Source organism: Syngnathus leptorhynchus, chromosome 4 (assembly GCF_054491065.1).
Source record: "Syngnathus leptorhynchus isolate UIUO chromosome 4, UIUO_Slep, whole genome shotgun sequence".
Classification (NCBI taxonomy): Eukaryota; Metazoa; Chordata; class Actinopteri; order Syngnathiformes; family Syngnathidae; genus Syngnathus; species Syngnathus leptorhynchus.
In genome coordinates, this window is record NC_141198.1 from 15,083,499 (window position 1) to 15,103,878 (window position 20,380).

Consider the following 20,380-nt stretch of genomic DNA (forward strand, 5'->3'; position numbering starts at 1 on the left):
TTTTGAGGAGAGGCAAGATCTCACCGTTAGCCATCCTGACGTGGCTTCTCAGCAACTCCCCGTGGACCGGAGCCTCCACCAGCTCCAACTCCAGCTCCTCGGGGGACGTGTCGGCGTCGGTCACCGCCAGCTGCTGGCCGCCTAACAGGACGCGTCAATGGAAAACCCGCTTTCCGTCTCTCGTTTTCCATGACGTGTTCACTCCACTTCTACGATGACCAGTTGAGGTGTTGTCGTGTGTGATGTTCCTTACCCACGGCAGCCTGCCCGCCTATGCCGACTTCCAGGACGGGGTCCAAAACCTGGAACATTGGTGGCTGCTGATGGTTGGACGGCAGCAGGATGGCAAAGTCTAACTCGGGAGTCGTGTGCTCGCCATCGGACACTTGACACACACGCAGACACACAAAGAAAAAAAAAAATTAACCTTCATCAAGCCAAACGCGTTTGTTTGCTCAAGCCAAGATTTGTCTTTTCTGGAGTGTTGTCAACTTTGTAGACCTTCCCCGCCCACTTGCGATCACAAAAAAAAAAAACGACATTTCTTCCTCATGTAGGATTGCCCCTCTATCTTGAATCACAATGAGACAAGATCTCACTTTTGAAGGGATCCCGGGAACGTCTCAAATGACCTAAAGATGGGAGCTTTAAAGCAAACCTTGGAACGCTTCTCGGGACTATTTTGAAGGTAGCGAATAGTCCCAAGAAGCAATGCAAGGTTCGGTTTGAAGCGCCCATCTTTAGGTCATTTGAGCCGTTTCTAGGATCCATTCAAATGCTGCTATATCAAGCTAGATTAAAAAAATCTTTCTATGCTGCAGAAAAGAGGCCTTGAGCTGAAGGTGAGATACATAAGAGATGAAAAGAGCTGAACTTGACAGCCAGCGCAGCGCGGTGAGGGACGAGGCGAGCCGGGAGATGAGCGGTGAACATTCAAGTCACTCAAAACAAGAAAGCGACAGGATGTTTGAAGCAGGTGGCGCTCTGTTTGATTGAAGTCGGCAAGATATTTATTTACCTGTGAAGAAGACGCTCAATGACTCGGGAAGACCTGGAAAAAATTAGAAAATTTGTGAATAATTTCACATACAAGTCGCTCCTGAGTATAAGTTGCCCCCCCACCCAACCTATAAAAAAAAACAAAAAACAAACGCAATTTATAGTCTGAAAAATACGGTACTTGGTTCTTCAGACAGACCGGTATAAACGAGTTGCCTTTTCGAAAGATACGCTTTTTTAAAACGTTTCTCATTGAGACACTACGAACATTTGACTTACAACAGCTTGTTAGCCCAGCATTAGCATTTGAGACACAGTCATGTAACAGCACCGGGCAGATCAAAGGCTCATAAAAAGCTGATTAAACCTTTGGCAGCCAATATCCCACAAAATAATTGCGGGAACGGAAAGGAATATTAACGAGGGTATTTAAAATGGCCTTTGATCCAATACATGAGCTGCATGAAAAAAAAAAAAATCTGCATCGCCGACGTTCCTTTTTTTCTTGCAGTCTCAACTCGAGCGCTCTCAAAATGCTGCGTCTGTTTGTCATCCCTTGAGCAAAATAAAGAAGGCGCCTACCCATGAAGGAGTACTGGTAGAGCTCTTGCAGGTGCGAAGGGGCCCGAGGGGGCCTGTAGACGATCTTGCCCTTGTCCACGTCGGCCTGCGTGAAATGGCTGACCGCCGCGTACGGCCTGTCGCCGTGCTCGATGGCACCTGGTGACCAAGGTAGAGGCACATTTTATGTCACTGTGGCAAAGGAAGGTGCGCGCGGGCGCGCCTGCGTGCCCACGACCTTGTCCGGCCGGCAGGGGTTTGGTGATGTTGTAGATGAGACCATCGCTGGGGGTCTCGGAGTCCACGAAGGAAAGAGCTGTGGGCGTTATCTCTGTCACGCGATCCTCCAGAGCCTGTTTTCACATAAAAGGGCCACTTTCTCAGAAATTGGTTTTTGCGGCTCGAGCCACGCTAGACAGAAATGTCGGTCATTTTTGTGGCCGGGCCGGGCCGCACTTTGACGTGTCTCGTTTGGCCTCACCGTGACTTGGAGCTGACAGTCCGGGTGGAGCTGAGGGAATCCGGGCACTTGTGGGAAAACTCCGATGGTGAAGGTCTGCGGTTCGCTTTGCCTGACGGCGGCTGCCTCTGTAGACACCTGAGCAGATAAAACACGGGGTAAAACTCAACAACTCAAAACCAACCTTTTTGTGACTATTTCAAGCCACAGCGACTGACTGGCTGCCAATTTGAGAAAAAAAAAAAAAAAAGCCAAAACGGGGCTTCCACTCGTCTGCCTTAAAGGGATTCCTGAAAACGATCCAAAAAAAAAAAAAAAAAGATCAATTCATTCATCGCCTTCCCTTCCTTCCAGGAATTTGACTGCATCCAATTGAAGAGGCGCTTGAGAATTTTCATTTGAGTCATTCAAATCAAACACAAGTATTGGCATGAGGCCGCGGCGCTTTTGGCTGCTTTGACGGTGTTGCCAATGAAAAGATTGGCAGGAACACGCTGAGCGACCCTTTTCAAGGACCAAGGGAGGTCTAGTGAGTCAAACAAATGTGTATGTGTGGAAATCACAATGAAACAAACATAAGAAAAATGATAAGATGATGACAAATGGGGTGTTTTCCATTTGAAAAAAAAAAATAAAAAATTACAAGCGGCTCCGACATCTTCACCGACCAACCTGGAAGCGGAAGGAGTCAGCCGGGGTCCCGCTGCCAAAGTGTCGGTACCACACGGTGCCGTCGTCCACGTCCTGCTGCGTGAAGGAGGAAGTGGCGGTGAAGCCTGGCTCGCCCGTCGCCGTCGGCCTCCCGCCTCCTGGCGGAGCGTCGGCGGGCATGGACACCAGCACTACTTCACCTGGATGGATGGATGAATGGATAGATGGATAGAGCCCAGCCATTGCCCCAAAAAACTAATCTATCCAATCTAGACGGCCTATTAATATCATGTTTGACAATCCTTTTGTTGCGGGTCAAAGTGACCCGCAACGTCAACCGATTATCAACATCTACAGTAAAATCAAAATGAAATTTGTCTCTTTTAACAATACTTTTTCAAGTCATTTCTTTCATTCATCATTTTTCTTCATGACTAAAATAGCAGCAGGTCACAATGACCCCATGAATATTTTTGTCAAGGAGGTTTTGGAGTTCCAATATTGACATGATACGCAACACTACTGCCTGGTTGGAGTTCTCAGGAGCGTCAGGAATGCTTTTCAACTGGATACAACGCAAATTGAGCATACTTGTTTGGTGTCGAGATTCACATCATATTCAACCTCCCTGTTATGAGATTGGGTCATTTTGACCCACCATATAAAAGGGCTTGAAATCTCTCTCTTTCCCTTTTGTTCTATCCTTACAAACAGCAATAATCCAACGTTTTCCAGGGTCAATTTGACCCGCAAGGAGACTTTTAACACTTCCAACCCTTTCTCGCATCATCTCAGCACGTTTGCTTGCTTATTTGTTTGTTTGTTTGTATGTTTGTTTGTTTTACCGTATTGGGGCTGCTGGTCCGAGTCCAGGATGGTGTAAAGGATACGGTCGGCAGCGACGCCCTTGTAACGCGTCTGCAGTTGCTTTCTGCCAAGTCTCACCATGCCGCCCCCTTTCACCCACGTTCCCGGAATGGAGTGCAGCTCAAACGAGTTGTCAGCCTGCAACAAGCGCACGGCAAAGTTTTCAAAACACACAATACTTTCTTGTTTTTATTCCCTAATTTTCTACACAGGCCAGATGGTTGAGGGTAAATCGAGTCAAAGTCGAACCTTCTGGTAGGGTGCTCGTGAATGTAGCCTAGCATATGGCGCGCGCTGACATGTTGTCACATGGAATGTTCATGAAGCCACCGAGCGGCTTTAAAGCAATCGGGACAAGGCTGCTTTTTCAAGACACCGCCCGGGGCTTCAAGTAAAGGTGAAGGTTGACAAATAGGGCTCAAAGATGATTCACAGGATGTCAAGAACAACAAGAAGCAGCAGCAGCAGGCGTCTTTACATTAGTTTAAAAACGGCATTATGGTTTCAAGACAAGGTCAGTGTTTTAATTTAGGCTTTCAAAACTGGGTTAAGGGCTGAGGTGAGTCTTGGAAAGTCTGTTAGGTTTCAAAACAACAATTGGGGTTTCAACAGAGGGGTAAGGTTTCAAGCACAGGGTCCAAGCCTGGGTTCGAGTTTCAAAATAGGCTTGGGCTTTCAAAGTAGGTTTTCAAGCTTGGCTTTGCCTTCCAAATTAGTGTTTGAAATAGGGTCGAGACATGATTAAGGTTTCAGTTGAGATTTTTCAAGCCGGGGTCAACTTTTCAAACTTTCAAGGCAGGTTTTTGTATTTTCCCACCTTGTGACCAATGTGCACTTGAAGCAGGACATTCTGGTAGCTGTGTCCGTCGTTGACCTGCAACACCAGGTGGTCCCGCGCCTCCGGCGATCCGTCGTGTACGTACTGCACGCGCTCGCCAGCGAGCTCCTCCAGGTTGAAACGGCTCAGCGATCGCTCGCCGTGCACGTGCGTCAGCCGGCCGTGGCGAGGAGCCTCCAGAAGGAGCAGCAGGACGTCCGCCGGGTTGTCGGGATCTTCCATCAGAAGAGTGGACTTGGTGATGGTCGACGCCTCGCCGGGACCCCTGACCCACAGGGACGCTAACACCAGCACCCTCGGAGGCTGCAAGACACAAACGGGAGGTCGGGCCCAGATTATTACGAGGGGAAACTCGGGAGAAAAAAAAAAAAAACCGTGAGACTATTTCGAGGCTGTTGGCAGTCACATTTTGGTGAAAGAGACTCTCCACACTTTGCTTTCTTTCCGTTTCTATGTGAGTATTTTTTTTATTTTTGTCATCATTTTCCCTCATCGGTGTGTTTGTGGGTGTCAGCAAACAATTCCTGATGTTTTATTCTTGCTTGTTTCTTCCCTGCAGATTTGCAAGTGTTTTCCCCTGCCGTTTCCAAGTCCTTAAATCCTGGCTGAGCTCCAGCGGGTGGCGATGATGACAGCTTGAGCAAAAGGTTCACGCGGAGAAGAACAAGCTGGCGCCGCAGAGGACCGTGATCACACACACAAGCAAGCAAGCACGCACGCACGCAACAAAACAACCCTTGTCTGACTGAGCCACTAAACAAAGCTGGAACACAGTGACGGTCCGGTGACAAATGTCTTCACTTTGGAGCAATTATCTCTAGCAGACAGACAACCCAGCCCCCCCAGGCAAGCACCCAAATCCCGCCTTGTCTTCCTACTGCAGCAAAACAAAAGCGTGTGCGCAAAGACACATCGAGTCACATAAAGCCAAAGAAGTAAATCTCTTCCCGAGGCAAACAAACACTCAATGCAGGAGGCTTGACCTTGTCTTGCAGAGCTGCAGGTAAGCGAGGAGAAGGGAGGGGAGGTGGAAGGGGGGGGGGGGGGGGGGGGGGTCTGGGCTGTCATCGGCCCTCATGGGGTTGCAAAAATCCTTCCTGTGTATGCTGCCGGCTTCCCGGGATGTTTGTTTTTCTTGGCCTGCAAGCTGCGAGCTCTTTGAATGCGACCACCTATGTTCATATTTGAATCATTTCATATTGTGCGTATCTTGAAGAACGAGTAAAAAAAAAAACTTCTAGCAGTGCGCTTGCTCAGCCTTTCCAACATAGCTGTTGAAAAGTTGCTGGTTGCCAGGCAAAATTGTGAAGTTCCTGGAACTTGAGGGTGTTGCGAGGTTATCTGATTCTGAGAGGGCGCTAAAATGGCCGCCGGCAGAGTTGCCCTTGGAGATTTCAATCAAGTCTTTCTTCGCCTCGTAGGCGGCGGCGTTACGTAAGCGCCGAGCGACTTTATTTTCATTTCTTATGAACGTGGAAATGTTGGCTACCTTCCATGAAGCGTTGACCCTCATCACACGGGCCGATTCGCATCCTCAAACTGCATTTGCATGCGAAGACCTTTGCCTTCTTGTCCAAGTGATGAAAATATATTTGTTTTGTTTTTCATTTTTCACAGCAGCGACTGGTTAAAGTTATGTGTGTGTCCTTACCTGCATTGAAAGCGCTTGAACTTGAATGGTTTCCGCTTGAGACGTCAGCTGAGGGTCGGCTACTTGCAGAGTGAATTCACCAATCCTGCAGAAGATGAAAGGAAAGGCAAGTCAGAAAATATGCCAAGCATTCTAACTTGTAGTTTAAGGAGGAGGTTCTTTCAAAACATCTACTATTGGTGCTCTGAGAAGTGAAAGCGCCCATTTCTGAGGTTTCTCACCTGGCTTTGTCCTTCTGGTGTTGGAAGTGAACCCGACCGGTTTCCAGCTGGGCCCACGTGAAGGCGTCTTGCTCGCTCAGCTCTCGTTGGCCCGGCTCCTGATGGTCCTCCCGCCCCGCCCGGAGGAGGAGCAGGCGGCCGTTGGCGGGTGGGCGGACCAACCGGATCACGAGAGCTTCCGGCGGGCTGTCGGCATCCTCCACTTGCACGAGAGTCGGGGACAGCGCGATGGAACCGCCGAGAGGAACCTGCAGGGAACCGTTGATGTGGAGCGCAGGCGGCCTGCTGTTGGCTAAAAGACATGAACGGCATATGAAACTTGATTTTTGTCTCCAATTATTCAAATCTCTTTACATAACATTTGTAGTTTGTTTTTGAAGGATGACATTTGTTAACTGAAACAGAAACTTACGTCACACCTTCATACAAACGTGAAAACAATTTAAGTCTTAATGAGGCGTCGAGCGCCAGACGCTAACGCGGGATCATTTGCGGACTCGCTCAGCCAACCGATACATGAATCATCCTTTTCTTATTTATTGTTGTGGTGGGCGGCGCCTAAATATTCCCGCCGTGAGCGTTTTACAAGCGGGCTGCCGCGCAATTTGTTTTTCCTGCTGACAGTGACGCCGCTGTATTATCCCAGGCCATAAACACAAACGACAGGCCTGAGCTAAGCTGTCTGTCAACCTTTGGATTTATTTTTTTCACGTGACGCACGCGTTGAGGTCGTCCAGGCGATTTATGACAGCGTCTTGATTAAATTTGCATACGCGGTGGCATCATGAGCGACGAATGATTTCCTAACACAAATGTTCGGTAATGGAAGACCCAATAATAGCAAGCGTGATGTCACGTTTTAGTTTCAAGGCCGAGAGAAGGTAAGGGAGCTTCGTTTGCGCGCTGATTTACGACATGTTACGCAATGTCGGGAGAAATATACAATCTTTCACTGCCTGCTCAGGGAATGGTGAAAAATCGTCAGCCCGCGGCCTTTAAATAACACATCAGCTTCCAAACCCAGGAGACTTTTCCTTCTTTCTTCAGAGGCGTGTTGATGGAAATATTCTCATTTTACATGACGTGACTGAAATGCAGCACTAATGCTTTTTGTTTTTTTATTTCAAAGAGTGACTCCTCATAGAGAGATTTTGCGAATTGGGCCCCCGAGGCCTTTTTGCTTAGTAATATGAAATTTGGTAGCCATGTGTGGCGTGAGTCCAGACAGAAAATGTCTCATGAAGTAAAGCCCAAAAATACACAGGAACATGTTTCAAAAGGGAAAAATACAATTTTTGGGGCCATTTACAAAAAGCGAGTTTGGAGAGATTCATCTGTTGAAACCAGTTTAAATTGGCCTCCAAAAAATTGCTTGCACAAGACCCACCGAAATGTCTCGAGAACCTGTCAAAAGGTCGGCCATTTTGGTGTGATAGGGGCTGTTCCATGCATCAAAGACAAACTCTTCACTTGTTTCACATGAAATCTGGTAGGAACGTCTGTCAAAAAGTCTCCATAAGCAAAAAAATGTCATTTTTATTCAAAATGGTCATTTTTAGGATGACTTTTTATGGACGGACTCCCCAGAACGTTTTGGAAAATTTGGTCATTGGTATGGACACAACATTTTAGAAGTGAATTAGCCCATTTCGTAGGATCCTCTAATGACAAACTAACCTCGCTATAAAAAATACATAAATAAATAAATAAATAAATAAATAAATAAATAAATAAAAAGTCGTTACCATGGCAGGTTCTATTCTGATGGGCGAAGTAACCATGTCCACAGTCGAGGGTGCAGTATCCCTCCATGAGATAATTCTGCAGTCCGCAAGCTCGGCAACGTCCCACTCCGTCGCACAGCACGCACTCGGTGGAGCACGCTGAAAAAAGCAAAACGTCAAACCTCGGATGACGACATCTCATCCATTACGCAAGCAGTCTTACGCTGGCAGGACTGCGTGGCGGCGTCCAGGAAGTAGTTCCTGCCGCACCGGAGCACGCATTGACCTCGCAGCGTAACATGAGGGGGCCGGCATCGCAGGCACCGCCCGGGACCGCTGCACTCCTCGCAGTTGTCGTCGCAGCCTGCGAACGGGAATGTCGTCAAACAGAAACGGACGCAAATAAAAGACCTCCCGCGTGGAATTTTGGTCGACGGGTTGCGGTTCGCACGCTTACCGAGGCATCCGTCTCCATCCCGGTAGAATCCCGGCGGGCAGCCGTGGGCGCAGACGCCATCCCATAGCACGTCGCCGTCCATGCACTGCAGGCAGTCGGTGCGCAGCGGCCCGCGGCATGCGTTGCAGCTCCAGTCGCACTCTGCACAGTCCAATTCCGTTTATGTGTCATGGACAAAAAAGTGGTTGGAAAGCTTTGGCGGGTCCGCTCGCAGATACCTGTGCAGGTGCGCGTGGTGCTGTTGAGGTAGTACTGCTGGGCGCAGCTTTCGTAGCGGCACTCGCCGAAGAGCAGCACCTTGGCCGGGTCGTGGCAGGAAGTGCAGGTGTCTGCGCCCTCGCAGGTCAGGCACTGCTCCTGGCACGCTGTCAACCACAACAGGACGCTTACAATTTGGCACTCGGAAGTCATACAATAAAAAAATATGTATAGATAAAAGCCATTGAGGTCAACTTGCAAAATTGCCGTTTGATTTGGATGTTTAGACTGACCTTCGCAGACCCTGCGGTCGTTTCTGTAGTAACCCATCGGGCACCGGAGGGCGCACTCCCCGGAGGGCAGCAAAACGCTGGGGGCGTGACAGGAAATGCAAGCAAGAGGCCCCGCCCCACTGCACGCCTCACATGACTGATGACATCCTAGGGAATAAAATGGGATTCTTACACGACAAACAAAGTCAAGCCCTTATTTTTCGATTTGTAGACATGATCGATTAGAATAATATCGTATTTTTCCCATAAACAAAGTCATATATTTATCGAGAAAAAAGTAACATTTACCGGAGAAAATTCCGATTTTTATCGAACAATTAAGTCCCGGAAAAAAACCCGGAAAAGACCCGCGATATCAGATTTTTCAATTCCAGGCAGTTCTTACGCAGGCAGGCTCCGTGCCAGCTGTAGTGGTCCTGTGGACAGCTGGGGACGCAGTGGTCGCCTAGCAACAAGGCGCCGTTGCCGGCTCCTTTGCACCACAGGCAAACACTGCCGACGCTCGTCTGAAGGTCGGCCGTGCACCGCTGGCAATCGGGGCTGCACTCTGGCAACAAATCACATCAGAGCAGCTTAAACAAATTAGCAGGTAGCAGTGATAAGGACCATCAATTTAACGGAACTAACCTTCGTTTCAAAACCTGATTTGGAACCTAATTAGGTTTTGGAAACCTGATTCGAAATGCTAAACCAAGTTTTAAACCCCTCACGCTGTCTTCAAACCAGAATTTGAACCCTAACTCATCTGAAGTGTTGTGTGTGTGTGTGCTTACGAGTCAGTGGCGTGTGACGGTGGAGGCGTCGGTGAAATAATGACTGTTGTACTTTTATGAGCCCACGAGGCATCTTTTATTAAGCAACACTTTAGCTGGACTTGACCCCGGGCCCGATCTCCTGACGTGCGAGCGTGCGTTGGTAAATCTGCGCAGGCGCACCGCTTAACCGGGCGAGAACAGCGCGTGTCATCAGAAAGTGTAATTAAAAGTCTGCTCGCAGCCACTGGTGCGCCTTTTCACCCTCCTCCATCACCGTCCCAATGCTCCTCAGAATGTTTTCCATCTTCAGCAAGCGGTCCTAATCGTTAAAAAGTCATTTTTTCCACCCAGCGAGGATGTCAACAACAACAGCGGCAGGACAGAACGCTCATGGGACATTTTCATTTCATTTAACACAGGATTGTTTTCCGAGGTACTAAAAGTGTGCTTAATTTGTACTTAATCTGTTGGAATTCTCTTAAACACCCACCTAACGAACATAACATCTCACAATAGCTAGCAATATTCCTCCCGAAAATCATTCGTAGGCATCTATCCATGTAGGCTTGATGAGCATTTGACTTTCCATAAACATCAGGGGGGGGGGGGGGAAACTAGGCTGAGCTTGAAATGCTTTCAAATGTTGTCCAACAAAACAATGTGCTGCCATCTAGTGATCGACTGTGGAATTACACCCAAAATAAATGTCAGGAAAAATCATGGGACTGCAAACACAAAGCCCGCAATGGAGAGACAGTGAAGAAATCTCGCACACCGAACTGCAAAAACGTACTCTCCCGACATTCGAAATGAGCAGCCGTGTTTGTGTTTTAACTGTTGAATTTTGGCAGGCTTGCGTATTTTCACAGCTGCTTGTGTCCTATTTTACATTGTCAGTCTTGGCAGAGGAGAAAGAATACATGACTGACAGTCTGGTTATCTCATCTGTGGACACGTTCAACTATCCGTCGCTTGAAGGGTTGCCACGCGGACGCTATTTAAGCACTCAATGGCCTTTTCCATTCTGCGAAAGCGGTCGGACTCAGCGCTAAAGAGTGACAACGAGCTCACCGAGGCAGCGGGCCGTGGAGGCGTGGGCGAAGCGTCCCTCCGGGCAGCTGGTCCGGCAGTGTCCCGCTTGCAGGTCGGCCAGAGGGGGGCATGAGGTGCAGTCGGCCTGGGAGGCGCCCGAACACGTTTGGCAAGATGGGTGGCAGCCTAAAAAAGAGCAAAGGCCAATTTAGAACCCTCACATTGGGTCAACATGATCATGAGAAACGCAGAACTATCATTTCCAACAAATAATCGGACTGAGAACTTTTGAGCTAACATTTCTCTCGCCAGTGACAACAACAACTCGTTCGGTCTTGCAAACCCAATGACCTTGACATTGGCCGTCCTGGAGGAAGAAGCCTTGCGGGCAGGCGTGCACGCATTGTCCCTCGTGCAGACTGGCCGGCATAGGACACGACGTGCAGCTGTCCGCTGACGGTCCTGAGCAGTGCCGGCAGGACCTGTGACATTCTGGAAGAAAGAACAAGGAGAGATCGATTTTAGTCGTTGTGTAAACGATGCACGTGTACGCCTTTGCAGAAGCCGAGCAGACTCTTTCGATTCCTCGGTGTGATGAGGAAAGTCGGAGCGTGTGTTGATTAATAGCCGCATCCTCCGGCTTGACGCGGTACGTTATCAAGCGCACCCTCTTGCACGCAATCAGTTTCATTACTCACTTTTCTGCTGATTCGGAACAAATTTTGCCAGTCGATGAGGCTGGTTTTGCGGCAACGATCGCAATGATACATTGAGTTTGGGATGGAGGCGGGCGGCCCTGATTTGGATTTGTTAGGCGACACAGCGGAGCCTACGTTTGCATACACCGGGGTAAGTTTATCGGCAAGATCAAAGACAAGTCTTCAAAAAAAAAAAAACGTGATGTTTTAGAATTCGCAATTTTGTCTTCTGGCATCATTTTGTAAACTTCAAAGACAAGGTAATCAAAGACTTGTAAATATCAAACAATTTAGAATTCTGTAACACTAACGTACGCTTTGGAAACAGACGCTGATCTTCAAAGACCTCCGCGTTTTGTAAAGATCAAAGACGCTCGAGTCTTCAATAAACCAAAGGCACGTTTTTCTTCAATAAAATGTTGTTCATGTTGTTGTTGTTTTAACATCCGAAAATATTTCAAGAATTTTGATGAAACGAAACTGCACGTTTTTATAAACATCTAAGACAATTTCGAATCTGATGTTTTAACCTGTCTAAACATCAAAGACAGTGATCAGGAAGTGTGTGTGTGTGTTTCTAACAATAATTAAGACATACATGGATTTCTTTGTCTCTGACAAGAGACAAGTGGGACTTATAGCCTGGAATTTCCGCTCTGTGGTTACTTGTCATCTCCGGCAGTGTGTGCGCGTGTACACGTGTTTGTTGTGTATGCGTAGATGCCGGAGTCTGACAGTCTGGTGTGCTTGTTCAAGCATCGTCTCTCTACATAGCTTCGGGGCAGTGGAGGAGGAGAACGCAAACGCACACAAGGCGCACGCATGTGCCGACAGCCAGACACACAAATCAAATAAAATGTATAATAAACATCAAAGACCCTATTTTAGTCTTCGGTCGATGGGTGAACATTTCAAAACATTCAAATCGATTCCGTTTACAAAGACCAAAACAAGTTTCTTGAGCATGTTTTTGTAAAACTCAAAAGATTTTTTGGTTGTTGTCAGCAATAGCAATTCCATTAATCTAATCAAATTTTTTATAAACATCATCAAGCTGCTTTCAAAGAGACTTTTGTCTTCCATGACCTTAACGTATTTTTCCGTAAAAAACAAACAATTCGGTTCAAACTGATCTTAGCAAACATCAAGCCTCATAGTTATTAAATGTAATTTAGTCTTTGATGAACTGATGTGAAGGCCGTCATTTAGGCGCTTTGGCTTGCCTCCATCACCGTTGAAGGACTTTTATGCTTGTTCACAAACAACAAATCAGGTCGAGGCCACGCCGGCACGCCGTTTGTCCAACGAGGACGCTGACACGAAGCAAGGCCAACAGAGCCAAATGCTGCCCATCCATTTGCAATCATTACGGCGGCACACACACACACACACACATCGGCGCACACACACACGCGCTGCAACAAATGTACTTTCTGGAAACATCAATAAGAATTTCCCTATCAAGCACATCTCCGTCTTGAACACCAAAGTCTTGTTCATCTCCAGCTAACAGGCAAAAAGATTGGAACTACAAAGTTCCACTTTATCCTTCCACAGGGCGCAGACACAAAACAAACACCGTTGAGTCAAAGCGGGCGTTCAAAAGAAGAAGAAAAGAAAAACAAGCAAAGACAACAAAAAAAAGTGTCCTGCTGAACGTGGGGTGACTTTCAAAGACGGAGTCAACTGCCAAAAAGTGTGCCGCTGAACGCTGGATGACCCTCAAAGATGGAGACGGCTGTTAAGTGGATACAATTTCACACCGTCACTTAGTGGGCAGGCAAAAGGCATCACTAGGCCCTCCTTGTTGTCTGAATGTGTTGGAGGAAAATAAGTTTGTGTGTGCATGTGTTTGTGCACTAAAAGGACTTTCCAAATGAGCCCATTACAAAGAACAATTTGAGATTGACGCCGTTCGGTGTAAAAAAACGTCGGCAAACTGGTGTTGGCAGATTGCGTGCGAATCAACGGCGACATCGCAGTCCACCAGGCTTCCTTTGGACCGACTTACCTTGTCAAGTAACTGAGTGACGAGCTTGTTCGCCAGTCCGTTAACTAACTGAGAAACTGGCGCCTGTCAGCCGAATAAACTGAACGACCCAAATGACTATCGTGACTCAGCGATCGATTCCTGCCGGTACGAGGGATAGCGCGTTACCTGTGCAAGTGCGCTGGTGGTCCGCGTAGGTGTTGGCCGGACAGGCCGCCGCACAGACCCCGCGTGGCGGTTGAAGCTCACGTGACTGCGGGGCCAGCACCTCGGTGGCTTTGAGGCAGCGCAAGCAGTCCGAAGCCAAAGGGCCCACGCAGCCGCGGCATGACGGGTGACAGTCTGCGCCCACGCAAAGTGAGCCATGTTAGATGTTGGCACGATGGCCGGAAAGAACGGACGTGCTTACTGTGGCACGCGTGGTCGTGAGGGTACAGGCCCTCGCCGCACGTCTCCACACACTGGCCCTGGAGGAGGAGGAGCTCCCGCGTGCACGCTGTGCACTGAGACGCCGACGGACCCCAGCACGACGTGCACGAGCTGTGGCAGCCTGGAAGCGCAACCGTTGGATATGAATGCACAAAAGATAGCCTTATTTAATATTTATTCAATATTTAGTTAATATATATATATATATATATATATATATAATTTTTTAAAATATTAATTTTAATAATATTAATAAATAAAAATAAATAATAAATAAATAAATAAATAATAAATAATGTTAATTGATATGATTGATATGAATGCACAAAAGATAGCCTTATTTAATATTTATTTAATATACATTAATATAGTATATATATATATTATAATTATATTATTATAATTATTTTAATTTAATATTTATTTATTATTTATATAAGACATAAATGTGACAATAAATCGATTGTGTAAAAAGTGAACACAGGCATAAAACATGACCATTTTATCTTTTAGCTTTTTTCTAAATCATTGCCGGACGAGAGCCAGCGTGTCATAGCAACGGTTGAATTTGGACAAACAATAAAGGTGTCCCGATACTTTTTGTGCAGACGTAGGGCCTCACCTCTGCACCTGCCGGCGAGGTCGGCGTAGTGTTGAGCGGGGCACGCCGACACGCATTTGCCGCCGTGCAGCGCGCCGCCCGGCGGACAGCTGGCGCAGTCGGCTTTGTCGGGGAAGCAGGAGGCGCACGACGGGTGGCAGGCTGCATCAAAGATATCAAAGACCCACGTTCAATGCAAGAACAAATGCGCAAGTGAAGTTTTCATAGGAGGCGAGAGATGTAGCAAACGCAGTCTCGCCCGGAGGCCCCCGGCGACGACAAGTCGACAAGGCGGGCGGCAGATTATGACATTTTTTGCACCGTCCGCTCAAGTGACGCTTAGACGCACATTCACAGTGCTTGTGACGTTCGGAATGCAAAGCGAGAGAGTTTTCCGGACAGCAGCTACACTGGAGTCGTCGTCCTCAACGGTCTGAAATGTTTTAAAATTCAAAAAATCGTCAAAATCTTACACTGCCTCCCTAACTTTCCAACTGATTAACAAACAACCTCGTTTAGCTATCGACTAACTAACCACACATCCGAGGGCCAATCACGAGAGAGCGAAGCGGCATCCTTTAGCTCGTGCCCCCGCAGGGAAGCCTCCAAATAGAAACGCATCCATATTCATATTCATATCCGCCATCCTCATTCGCGCCACAAAGAGTTCCAGCTAATGCTTGCGTTTGTTTTCGGCAACTTGAAGGAGCCCTGACTATGTTGTATATTTCTTTATTTGTTGATTTTGGTGACATCGACTCTGCGGGGACGCCGAGCAGCTTTTGTACATTGACAATCAGTTTCACAAATGAATAGCTTGTTTTGTGTTTGTACTTTGTGAAGTCAAATGTTACGACACAAACTGATCAACCATTGCGGAGAATCATACTTGGTACAGTCTAATTCCTGGGTGTCATATTGAAAACTGTGCATGAAAATCATGACATGATGTTTCTGTCTGTCAAGGTATCCTAAGCGCGTGTTAGCTTGGAATAGCGAGTAGTAGCGAGCGCGTTCGCTTCCTTTAGGAGGGAGTAGCGCGTACGTTAGCTTGCTTTGGCAGGAAGTAGCGGGCGTGTTAGCTTGCTTTAGCAGGGAATAGCGGGCGCGTTAGCTTGCTTTAGCAGGAAGTAGCGGGCGCGTTTGCTTCTTTTAGCAAGAAAAAGCAGTGTTGCTAGCTTGCGGCAAGTGGTTGCGGGTGTGCAGACGACAAGTTGAACCACACTTACCATGACAAACGCCATCTTGAATGTAGAAAGCCTCGCCGCAGTCGGGAACGCACTCGCCATCTTTGAGCAAGGCGGCCGGGTCGGAACACGCTGAGCACTCCAGCGGGCTGGCGCCCACGCACTCGGAGCATGACTCGGAACAAACTGGTGGGGAAAAAGACAATGACTTCCTTAACGCAAATTCAATACCACGTGAAGTTGTTGCATGATTTGGATGGGGGGGGAAAACAAAGCGGTGAAAGATGACAGCCTCACGCATGAGAAATGAGAAAGTGAGCATGAGGAAAGTATGAGAACATGATGAGAAATTATGTCATGTCATTATTATTCTCACGAGCGTCCTGCCTCCCCCCCTCTCCCGCTCTCCCCCTTTCAAAGTACAGTTTAAACTCAGGTTAGTGTTTAACTGTAGGGTTTCAAACTAGGGTTAGGGTTTCAAAATTGGGCTAGTGTTTCAACGGGTTTTCAAATCAGGGTTAGGGTTTCAAATTAGGGTTTTCGAGGCCCGTGAACTTGAATGTAATATTACAATTATTTACGAGCGTGTGCGCGTATACACTGGCCGTCCGCGAGTTGGATTAGGCTTCCTTTACCTTGGCCCTCTGCAGCAAAAGCAATTTATTTTTCCTGTGCAGATGGAATCCAAAACGTTATCAGCATGTGGAATCGCAGTAGGCCCAAAGCCCACACACCAAATTATCCGGGATGAGGCGAGGATGCAGGATTAGACCCCCGGCGCTCCTCCCCCTCCTCCATGACCCCCCCCGCCCTACACACACACACACACACACACACACACACACACACACACACACACACACACACACACACACACACACACACACACACACACACACACACACACACACACACACACACACACACACACACACACACACACACACACACACACACACACACACACACACACACACACACACACACACACACACACACACACACACACACACACACACACACACACACACACACACACACACACACACACACACACACACACACACACACACACACACACACACACACACACACACACACACACACACACACACACACACACACACACACACACACACACACACACACACACACACACACACACACACACACACACACACACACACACACACACACACACACACACACACACACACACACACACACACACACACACACACACACACACACACACACACACACACACACACACACACACACACACACACACACACACACACACACACACACACACACACACACACACACACACACACACACACACTCCTTTGCCACCACTACTACTACCACAACCCACTAAAGCTGAATCTCTCCTAATGAGATCAGCGCTTGGCCTATTAAGGCGAGCGCAGACAAAGCAGCTTTGGAAAGTGGATCAGAATCAAACCACAATCATATTAATAACTGGGATTTTTTCTTTTCCCGACAGAGCTGCTGATTTTACATGATGCAACCTAAACAAACGACAAAAGGCCTGTTTTGCCTTTTTCGGTTGGCATGCCAGTGATCGTCATAATCACGGCAACAGGAAACGTCATCACATTATTCTTGCTTTTCAAATTGTAGGAGACTTTTTTTTTTTAAAAGCTATTCTTTGACTTTGTTTGTCGTGTGGCGTCAAGGCAAACGACATTTTGTTCACAGCACGGCTCCTTGAGACTTTTTTGTGGATCTACCAATGATAAACAATTTTATGTTCCTTCTTTTTTATTTATTTATTTAGATTTTTGTCTTCCTGTTTGCGTCTCCTAAATGCTGTTGCCGGGTAAACTCCGGGCAATTTAATGTGTCGCTGGTCTACCTGGCCAGAAGCGGACGCGACTGAAGAATCACTTGTCCCAAGAACAAGAGCGTCTCCAAGGTGACGCATCCCGAGTGTCATTAACATGCCAACATTTTTTATGTGCAGCAGCGGTAAAAAGTGTGAGCCTCCGACACAACCGCACTTTGGGGGGGGTCTTCCGTGAGAGAGTCATTGTTTTTCACGGTGGTCTTGCTCCACAGCCAAGATAAGCTACAATCTGCTGGGAACCTTTCCAGACGCGTCCTCCCGCACACACGCGCAGCGCCGCAAGACAGGACAAGGCTCTGAAACTGAAACGAGCGGGGAGTGGCGGGACGCGTCGCCACGGCAACGTGAGGCTTTTGTCCTTCCGCGATGCTTATTACGCTGTGAAAAACTGCCTTCCCGTGTTTACTTGCAAAGTAGCGGCAGCCCAAGCCGTTCAGCGCGGGTTAGCGTCTTAGCACACCCGCAGGGGCTCGTGGTCATCTTCCTCGGCCGGCTTTTACTTATCGCCCCTGGCTGGAGGTTACGAGCGGACCTCCGAGGCGGATTGCCTGATTAATGGCGGCCGGCACGAGAGCGAACGAGTCTCGCGCCTCTCTTGCCGCCTCCTTCTGCCGAGGTTATAAAGCAGATCCATCATGCGGCGCTGGAATTTCACTCTTGCGTTCCCCGAGGTTCGGTGCGGGAAATCAAGCAATAATATTTCATGCCGCTAAGTCATCCAACATATTAGATTGCGCTGCATTATTAAATACGCTCGCTTCTCGGCCGGTGCCAATTGGATAAGTGCCGCCATGGCTGGCGCGCTTTCGCACATCATCACGGGTCAGACTCGGTGATGGTGGATAGATCTCCGGCATCGGCTGCCTTGAGACGGCTTGCTGAAATTGAAATGTAAACGGTCGGCATTAAAGCTCAACGAAATGGAAGCACTCTGCGTCAAAGCACTTTATGGTGCCCGTAGGTCAGCATCAAAGCACCGCCATGTCGGATGCTCTCACCTCCTGCCTTTCCATTTGAAAGTTGTTGCTAAGCTGCGGCCAAATAAAAAAAAAGCCCCAGGGTTCGATAAATTACGACCGGACGAATCAATAAGCAATTGATGCACAGCAAACAAGTCGCAGCGAGCTGAGGTGACTCATCCAAACACGCTTCACCTCGAGATTCCGAGCCGGTGGAAGGGGAAATCGGAAAGGGAACTTACGTCGGCATTGTTTTCGCCCGTTGTCCAGGTAGGTGCCGGCGGGACAGGTTGCCAGGCAGTGGTCGCCGTCGGCGCTCAGCAGGGGGCGTTGCGGCCGGCACGAGCGGCAGGACCACCTGCTGCTGCACGTGGCGCAGGACCCAGGGCAAGCTGCAAAGACAAAAATGGTAACTTGACGATGCCCGATGAAGCCACGTTGACGAACGTCACGTGGGAGGAGGGCCAGACTTCAGCTCAGCGAGCTTCAAGGAGAAACTGCTCACCGTTTTGTTATTCTTTGGCTTTTGGGTTGGTTATATATATCACATTAAAAAATACATTTTCGTGTTATTATTTTATATAAATATTGTATTATGACTCATAACACCACTCAAATATAATACCTGAAAAGTAAATGATTTAAAAGTCTATGAAGTATAAATTGAAAAATAATTTTAGAAATATTATTTACTATTATTAAATTATATGGCAGACGGCCATGAAAACTTGTGCATCTCGTCTTTTACGACGCATTTAAATCGTCTTTCCATCGACTTTATCCGCGCCAGCGAGCGCAGCCCGCAGCCACGTTGAAAATTTAGTAGTCAACAAAGCTCACCTTTTTATTGATCCAAATTTTTCTTCCCTTTCCTGCCGCCACCCCAAGTGCAGTTGCACTATTTCAGAGGTGACATTTATTCTCTCACAAGTTTCGTGAGGAAAAAGAGAGATTCTGTTTACATGTGAAAAGCGCAAGCCGACGAGAAACTAATCAGGTGGCCCGAGATGAACCCCGGCGCAGTCGGACGATAAGAATAACGTCGAGCAGAAACAAGACAAGTCGAAGGAAAAACAGTGAAGAGCAAAAAAAAAAAAAAAAAAAAGCTCCTGTGAATTTTTTTCTCTGCTGTCATTGTATTTGATTTTTTTTTAAACATTTATTGTAACGCGTTGCGGTAGGAAAATAAAAAAAGTTGAATACCTAAACAATTTAATGATTATTTTAATGTTGCTTTGTCACTAGTACAATTGTAATAGGCGGGAAATATTGATCTGTCTTGATTTCTATATGCAGCGACATTATTGTAAACTGTCATTGTGAGTTAACTGTCTCTACAAAAATACAAACTCTTGAGACATACAAGCCGTTATTCGGACAGGTTTGTCAAACAGCTGGCAGTCACCAATGCAAAAAAAACAAAAAAAAAAGATTCATCTTTGCACAACTTAATAAAATGTATTAAAAATGTTAACACTTGTTCAAATAGGTCACGGTGACGCCATGGCAAAAATCAGTCGCCGCAAACGATCATCATAACGTCGTTGTTAAAGTCAAGTACGTGTGGAGAGCGTTTGTGGCTAAATCACCTTATTATCGCAAACATTAGCGGCTCGTTTTCTCATTTGCTCCTCCGTCTCCCGTCCCATAGCTTTTACGGCGACGCCATTTATGGCTTAATGGGTCATAAAAGTCAAGTGAGCTGTTGGGTGAGGTGCCAGCAAGAAAAATACGCCATGGTCGTCAATGTGGGGACGTAGCACATATGCCGTACCGCAAGTTCCTTTCGTGCTAGTTTTTTTTTAGGCGTTCCATAATTGACAGCAAATAATGTTTTGACGGAGAATTTCTTTCAAAACAAAACAACAATGTGAAGTGCATCTGAGTGAAACTTTAGGTCCAATAAAAATTCATTTAACAGAATCTGGAATGAGGC

The 20,380-nt window shown here is 47.4% G+C and overlaps 1 protein-coding gene across 5 annotated transcripts in view; it reads right to left on the reverse strand.

The window, feature by feature from the left end:
* Positions 1-20,380, reverse strand: part of fras1 (Fraser extracellular matrix complex subunit 1) — a 61,955-nt gene that overhangs the window by 15,056 nt on the left and 26,519 nt on the right. For 2 of the 5 annotated variants that reach the window (XM_085910136.1, XM_085910137.1), the window contains 24 exons: positions 18,687-18,836; positions 15,655-15,798; positions 14,447-14,587; positions 13,805-13,945; positions 13,564-13,737; positions 11,059-11,199; positions 10,747-10,893; positions 9,306-9,467; positions 8,921-9,067; positions 8,648-8,794; positions 8,430-8,570; positions 8,196-8,336; positions 7,994-8,131; positions 6,249-6,540; positions 6,028-6,112; positions 4,356-4,679; positions 3,517-3,676; positions 2,693-2,871; positions 2,042-2,158; positions 1,799-1,913; positions 1,582-1,719; positions 1,019-1,051; positions 254-385; positions 25-141 (listed from right to left, as the gene is read on the reverse strand). In XM_085910136.1, coding sequence (XP_085766262.1) covers positions 25-141; positions 254-385; positions 1,019-1,051; positions 1,582-1,719; positions 1,799-1,913; positions 2,042-2,158; positions 2,693-2,871; positions 3,517-3,676; positions 4,356-4,679; positions 6,028-6,112; positions 6,249-6,540; positions 7,994-8,131; positions 8,196-8,336; positions 8,430-8,570; positions 8,648-8,794; positions 8,921-9,067; positions 9,306-9,467; positions 10,747-10,893; positions 11,059-11,199; positions 13,564-13,737; positions 13,805-13,945; positions 14,447-14,587; positions 15,655-15,798; positions 18,687-18,836 — 3,606 coding nt within the window. Of the gene's footprint in view, positions 1-24; positions 142-253; positions 386-1,018; positions 1,052-1,581; positions 1,720-1,798; positions 1,914-2,041; positions 2,159-2,692; positions 2,872-3,516; positions 3,677-4,355; positions 4,680-6,027; positions 6,113-6,248; positions 6,541-7,993; positions 8,132-8,195; positions 8,571-8,647; positions 8,795-8,920; positions 9,068-9,305; positions 9,468-10,746; positions 10,894-11,005; positions 11,200-13,563; positions 13,738-13,804; positions 13,946-14,446; positions 14,588-15,654; positions 15,799-18,686; positions 18,837-20,380 lie in introns of those variants that run through there. The other 3 variants (XM_085910135.1, XM_085910140.1, XM_085910138.1) reach the window with 3 other exon arrangements.